Source organism: Dermacentor variabilis, chromosome 3, assembly GCF_050947875.1.
Source record: "Dermacentor variabilis isolate Ectoservices chromosome 3, ASM5094787v1, whole genome shotgun sequence".
NCBI classification, from domain to species: Eukaryota; Metazoa; Arthropoda; class Arachnida; order Ixodida; family Ixodidae; genus Dermacentor; species Dermacentor variabilis.
Genome location: NC_134570.1, coordinates 98,564,173 through 98,571,779, shown reverse-complemented (window position 1 = coordinate 98,571,779; position 7,607 = coordinate 98,564,173). Strand labels below are relative to the sequence as shown.

The 7,607-nt window shown below is 46.8% G+C and overlaps 1 protein-coding gene across 1 annotated transcript in view; it reads right to left on the bottom strand.

Moving 5' to 3' along the window:
- Positions 1–226: 226 nt before the first annotated feature.
- LOC142576087 (protein ABHD15-like) overlaps positions 227–7,607 on the bottom strand; it is a 239,217-nt gene continuing 231,836 nt past the window's right edge. The window contains exons 6-7 of the mRNA XM_075686024.1: positions 5,889–6,202; positions 227–4,783 (exon numbers count right to left, since the gene is read on the bottom strand). Coding sequence (XP_075542139.1) covers positions 4,598–4,783; positions 5,889–6,202 — 500 coding nt within the window. The 3' untranslated portion in view covers positions 227–4,597. The remainder of the gene's footprint in view (positions 4,784–5,888; positions 6,203–7,607) is intronic.

The following is a 7,607-nucleotide window of genomic DNA, read 5'->3' as shown; positions in this document are numbered from 1 at the left end:
ACATTTTGTGCCCCCAACAACAAAAACAACAATGGTGGTGCCCGCTGGAACAGCCCGCTGCTGTTGCAATAAACGGGTTCAAAGGCGAAAGAATTGCTGAGGCATGTTACTTATTTTTCTAGATACCTAGATGTGACGTTCCTTTTTCTGTCTCTGCTTATGCACGAATAGTGGACGTCAGAGAAACAAATGTCACGACTTCCAGCGGATGACACAAAAACACTCATTGACAGTGCGATTTCTGAAACATTTATTACGACAAGAAACAACGCTTCCAAACGGCCATTTAAATATATATCACGCTTGGCAGTCAACGACAACAATGGCAAAACAACTGTACACACAACGACACGGCATGTCAATATACTTCAACAGTTCGAAAGAAGCAAAAAAAAAAAAAATTGTGCAGTGAAAGGTTTTATTATTTTCCGGCAACATCTGGCTTCAAATTCTTAGCGAAGTAGTCCGTAAAAACAACAACAAGGTACACTGTATCAATAACACTCATCACTTCGTGTAGGCGTTAGTACCGCATTCCTAATTCTTTCCTTCCACACCCGAGATATATTTCGATGATAGTATATGAGCCCTCGCCTCATCACCCACAACATTAACCGCCTTCTGAAAGATGTTTGCTTGAAAATAGCTGCAGTTATGCTCACACATCCATGAACAGAAACAATTGCTGCTCCCGGCAGCAGTTCACAGCATAGGTGTCGTTGCACGAAAGTGCGATATAACGTCATCGTGGGAATAGTTGAGTCACGTTCTCCTGTTATAGATAGCAGCTTGCATCGCGCGCTGAACCACGTCTTTCTATCGCTCTATAAATGGTCTAGAAACCACGCAGCCTATCCGTATTGTCGGCCTGCAACTTTGATCTCGTTCCGTTTCTGACCACTTTCAAGACTAAGCTGACAGACCTGGGCAACCTGGCTTGGAATGCACTCAAAGACATCGAAGGCTCGAACGGGTCTCAAAATCGCTAAACTCATTGCAGATCTTGCATTTCTCACCTTTTTACGTAAAATCCAATAAAGCCCCGCTTCTTTCAAGACGTAACGAGAATGTAGCTGCTATATAGAGTGTGCGTAAAAATGATCGAGTTGCAACAGTGTCTAGACAATTTAAACCTCAGTTCAGAGCTCGGGTGCACCGCATCTAAGGGTCTTAGAGCCACTTTATGCGTAATAACCGTAGTATACCGTGTAAAACGCGTGTTTTCGTGCGCATGGAATGATCCTTCGAGTAGGTAAACGATGATGCTAGTTTGTACTCTTTCGGGGGCATTTAATATGTAGCTTTCCTTGGTTCTTCTTTCCAATTTATGTGAACGGTTGTCAGGCTCAGTGAAGATGGCCGATTCTGGAGAAAGTGTAATTAAAATGGGTGACTGTGGGCCAATCCCAATAACAGTGCGCGATAGTGGGTCACAGACAGAGTTTTAATGTGGTGTGTAGCGCGGGTCGATCGTGTGTGCAGCGAAACATCACGGCCCCCAGACACCTGATAGCATTAAACGATAGAGAAAACCAACTCCTACTTTCCAGCCCCTACGTAGGGGGGCGTGGCGGAAGTTACAACATGGCGGGCGTAGAGATGATGGAGGGGTCAAGGAAAAACGCGCGTCTCGAGAAGAGGCCGGCTTACGAGACTCTTTAGTGTCGCACATCACGTTCATTGGGCGTTCCAAAGAAACGCAGACGTGTTTCGTCGAGCACGAGGCTGCGTTTAACGCCAGTCAAGTTAGCGCTGGTCAGTTTAGTCGTGCTAAGGAAACAGGCGCGCGCTATATGACCCTCCGTGCCAGCGTGTTGTCTCGATCGTCAATGTGTGTAGCAGCGTTTTCGCGTGCGATATGGGAATCTTGCGAACGGCTAACACAAAAGCTTCTTCCAACATACTTTCGGCTGAATGGCGTAATCATGCCAGAAAAGCATTCAGCTTCAGCCGCATTCAGCAAGATCTGAACTCCTTATGAACAGACTGACAGAACTAAGCCTAAAGAAAGAGAGAAGTAGAAACATTGAATGCGGTACAACATTTAAAACACTCTCATTTCATTACTCGCATTCTTGCCAGTCTGCCGCTTTAGCGCCCAAAACTTAACGCATGGGAAGTTGTGCAGGCTTGGCTTCAACAATATTCCACGACTTTTGTATTGTGACACAATGAACGTGCGAATATTTCGCATGTTCATTGGAGGTATTTGCGGTTCACGGAAGGGTTTTCAGTTGAATCTTGTGCGGCTGCTACGAGCCAGCTTGAAATGCAAACAAAGCATTGCAAACCATCAGCGTTCATGGAATGTACACATCACGCGTCCGAGTTTTTTTTTTTTTTTTTGTCAGTCAGAAGCAATCAAGGTTGAAAAAAGTCTATGCTTCATTGCCTGGCAACGTTTGATGGAAGCATTGGCTCTGTCGGACCACATCCTTTCGTTTGATTGTTGTCGTTTCTTGTTTCCTACCCTCATGACAGCGTCATTCGACAGTTTTTTTTTCACGAAGATATAGGGAGACGGTTTCGACGAATAGTTAGATAAGCTGTTGTACCCCAAACTACTTACTTCTTAAGCTATCTTGTACTTATAAAAAAGTATGTCGATTTGCATTTCGATCTAGTCGTACTTAACATCTAGTAATCAATATGGCGTCTTTAACCAAGCCTTTCTATATCTGCTTCCGGCTGTCTCAGGCGTACTCCAAGGTACCGTGTTGGGCCCGTTGTTCCTACTATACATAAATGATATTGTTCAGAGACGTAACGTTAAAGTGAGACTTTATGCGGACGACTGTATTATATTCTGTTTTAACTCCGCTAACAATCAGCTTCAACTGAACAGAAAACTTTATGATCTATTTCAGTGATAAAACGCGTGGCAAATGTCGGTAAACTTTAGAAAAAGTGTTGTCAAGTCCGTAGCAAATAGAGCGCGAGTCAACCTTTTTGACTACCCAATTGATGGAAATGTATAATCTCGCGTCGAGCAGTAAAGATGTATTGGTGTTCCTATTTGCAATAACCTACGCTGGAACGATCACCATAGCTCAAATCACTAACCTAGCAATGTCTAAACTACATTACTTAAAACGTTCCCGTAGAAATCCTTCATGAGAAACAAGATTTACAGCACACAAGGTTCTTATCTTACCAATTCTTTAATACGCTTATATTGTTTGGGACCCCTTTACTTATGTTAATAATGATAAGTTAGAAAGATTTCAAAGTAAAGCTGCGAGATTTATTTTTGATCGCTATGGCAGGGTAACGGTCTTTAGATTGGTGGCAAAAACTGGTTTAAAGCACAACTCAGAGAGGAATAAAATTGTACGATTAAGCTTTATGCTTAAAATTATTGATCCGTGGCACTTCTAGGTATGTGCATCTAAGTATGTGCGTTTTTCAACACGTTATTCTACTAGAGGGCGACACAGCCTTTCAATATTTTCATTCCAGCCGAAAAAACACTCTGTTTGAGTACTATTTCTTTCCGCTGACGATAGTGGAGTGGAATTCACACGCAGTTGAAACAGAAGACCTAGAATGTTCCAACTTCCCTACGATGAAGTGAGCACCGATTTCATTGATGACATTCTTTAACAAAGCGTAAAATTTCGTCGTCGAAAAGGAAAATACTACCACGCGCCCCATAAAAGCCCCATCCAAGATTCCGTCCTATCAGAACTCTCATATGATTAGGAAAATAGTTCAGATTTCACTCGAGCAAGTCGAAATCTATTTACTGTTACGTTACTGGCGAATCAGGCACCTATATTTGGAGTGCTTATCCACATGCTTCATTCCGTCCAGCACGAGAACGTAAGTCATTGAAGCTCACAGGACAAAGGAAGCAGGTATAGCTTTCGTCTTATATTTTCTTTTCATCGGCAACACTCTGTCGCGGTATTCAGACACATGAGCTCCAATTGTGACGAGACAGGTAGGCTTTTTTGACAGCAAAACAATGTGTAGTGGAATAAAATAGCAGCTTTACGTCGCGTGACAAGAAAGCGCGTCCCATCAAAACGCACAAAGCTACACGAATCGTCGAGATTGTGATTAACGAGCCATGGAAATGTCAGAGGAAGAACAATACCATAAACCTTTTAGATCACGTTGTCATGACGGCCCAATTCAACAAGCAAGTTTCATAGCTGCGCTGTTGCGTTAATGTGGGTGCTAACTGCTTCTCGTGTCGCTCGAAATGCACTTTCTGGCAGCGTCATCTTCAACAAAATATTGTACATTACATTGCGGCGTCTCGGTTAGTGGCGCCAACGATTTTTGGGCCTTCACAGTGGTCTCACGAAATTAGTGCAGCTCACGGGACTTCGGAATTCTTTAACGTCGTGCAAGAGTTTGTGAGGACAATCCACATAGACCTCTACATTCTTCATCCCGAGCTTCCACAGGGGGGCTGTCATCAACATCCTTGAGATTCTCAAACGGAGTTCCCTGGAATTCACGTCAGAGTCCGGAAGCGCTTCCACTGCACTAATCGTCGGTGTCGCAGCCATGCGGTGAAGCGAAACGTCCTGGCCACGAGGTCGATCGGATGCGCGCGGCTGCGATGACCTAGCACTTCAGACAGGGTTCATCGCGTGGCACACTTGCGTAGCCGTCCGTCCCGGCTTGTGAAGTCCAAGGTGGCCGCGATGAAGTCCAGCGCTACGCCGTCCGCCCACGACCGGGGCGCCGTTGGCGAGGAACAGCCAAGGCCAGCCACGAAACCGCCGTGGCCGCCGTGCTCGGTGAGCAGCAGCAGCAGTTGAGGGTCGGTCTGCAGAGAGCGCGGTGAAACAGAAATACTGCTCAGCCGAAGAAGGCACATTATTCTGCCGGCATCTGCTTTATGTTCTCGAGCTGAGGTTTCTACGCACGTCGTACGTCTGCAAGGGTCAGATATGATGCGCGACTCGGAAGCGCTGTAATGCGGAAGCGCAGGGACTGCGCGGTTTGAATAAAGTTGTTCAAATTGCTGGCCAAAGAAGAAAAGAAAATGGCTCACAATCATTATCATGTTTTTAATAATATGCACTGCAGAGGGGAAATGCCATATCCAATTACTTAATTTCCGTAACACTTTCCGGCGTGAACAGCGCCAACATTCCCTAAGTGAATATTTTCTCATCGATCCATTAATTTTCTGACAGCAGCGAGAGCATTCTCATGTGTTTGGTGCCCATTACTTTACGTAATATTGGTGACTGATCAATCAATCAATCAATCAATCAATCAATCAATCAATCAATCAATCAATCAATCAATCAATCAATCAATCAATCAATCAATCAATCAATCAATCAATCAATCAATCAAAACAAGTTATCAAGAACCGATCCCGGCTGCTATATTTAAGAATGCGTTGAGCAGGCTTTGAGGCGTGGTTATTTCTGGCACTATGTCGCCCTGTGTGTTAAGGGTGGCGCTCCTCTTACCACCGTGCCTTAACCGTACCCGGGATCCCACCGGTACCTCGAGCGCCCCTTCCCGAAGGACCCGTTAGGAACCCCGTGCAGCGTCGGCGGCCGCCTCATGAGCGGTGCAGCGCATGCGACATGAGGTGCTGCCTCTAAGAAGACAGCGCCCGAACGACAGCGTCTCAAAATGCTAGCTGCCGTACGGGAAGAATACGAGAACGCTGCCCTTACCAACGGCACCACATCACATTGGCTCCGTACTGCCAATATCACCGGTAGCACCGCAGTGTATGTTTCTTAAGACGGCTTTAGACTGCACTAACTTCGACACTGGCCCAAGGAAACGGTTAGACAGTCGCGAGAAATAGCCAGTGAGACCCCCAGGAAGGCTAAGCGTTTTAAAACGAGACAGTCTTTCCAGCCATTGTCACCAAGGGGCCCCGCAGTACCCCTCGACAGTCTCACCTGGAAGATGTCCATAGGCAGCGCCCATTCCGGCACCGCGGGATCGTCTGCGCTGGAGACGCACAGAAGCGGCGTGGCAATGTCGTCGGCGTCGCGCAAGGGCGCGTTTCGCTCCCAGTACTGGGAGGCGCTGTTGGCGCCGCACGCGGGCCAGAGCACCTTCTGTTCCACGTCCTGCCAGTTGGTCGACGACAGGGCCCCTTCAACGTCCACGGCCGCCGCCCCCGACGTCGAGCTCGACGAGTAGCCGGTCCGGCAGAGAACTCCGCCGTGCTCCGCCACAACGCGCTGCAGCGCTCGACGGCGGAGTACGCCTGCAGGGGCGGAAGGGAGGGAAGCCCCGGTCAACAGCGCTTGCCGAACAGTTCCAATGTGGAGGAGACGGTAGCGCGTTGAGAGCAACCGGGAACGAAGGACGACACGAACAGTTTATTAGATCACGACCAGCGCTCGAACGCAGCAGCACGCAGCACCTGACTAGAAATTAGTTTAGAGCGAATATAGCTTTCGTTTGGCTCACTGCAACGTTTTCGTCGTAGTATCGCTCTTTCGCCACCGATTCAAAGGCGATGATGAGCACGTGCTCGTCACCGTGCCCTGTAACTCGAGTTGCAGGGCACGTTTATCGTCAAACGACCAACAGCAAGTACACCAATTTAAAGGTCCTTCGATGCGAACGTAGTTATCCTACGTTACGAGATATATATGTGGCATTTAGAAAGGTAAAAGAAATATTTCGTCAAATTTCAATGGAAAGCTAGGGCACTTACGGAGGTTGTGAAAACAGGCAATTGGCGACTGTGCGGAGGAACAACTCGGCTCGACAAGCTTTCAGAAATTTTGCGATCAGTTCGCTTTAACGCGATAGGGTAAACGATCTCGCGTCGCAGAAAATAAAGCTTCGGCGTCCCGCTTTCAGCGTCGACCGTCTTGTGAGCGAAAAATTCCGAACCACGCAGCTCCTCCGTGTAGCCCAAAGACGTTCTGAACTTATCGAACTTCTCGAAGTAAACTGCATGAGAAAAGTCGTAAAGTATCACTTACACACGAGCTACAGAGATGATATCACCGGTTTGTAATTTGAATATAGGAGTAAACATAATTCTGTTACGCGGAAACTCAAACAAAACTCCTTTTTCAGCGTTTCTACCATTCATAGAGCGGCGCACCCGGTTCGTTGCAACACCATCCAGATGGCGCGTGTCACCGCGCATGCGCAACTCACGCAAGAGGCTGCACTTCAACCAGAAAGCTCGCCTTCGTGCATAGATTTCGTTGCCAGCGTTTCCCGGTAAACATTACGGTTACATAAGCTGCAGTTGCCAGGAAGCGTGGGAAGTAGTCAGAGGTCTTTCAATGTTATCGCGTTCCACTCTTACATGCGAAGCTGAAGCGCCCATCAATTTTTAAATTATACATATTATAGTCGATGACAACCTAAAAATTACAAACAAGCTTCCCCCGCAAGAAGCTACAGAAATTCTGACAATTGTCTATTAATGTGTAAGCATTGTTTGGCTCGGCTGTGACCTCTATTTCGCTTTGTTTTGCTTCTTGCTTTTCCTAGCTTATGCGCTTCCACCTATGGCCTTTCCGGCAAGGAATGCTTAGGCTTCAGTAGACAGTTTTCTCGCTGCATCTGGCCTTTTCAATTCAATCATACAATTGAGCCGGAACCCGTCGCGGTTGCTTAATGGTTATGGTGTTGGGCTGCTAAGC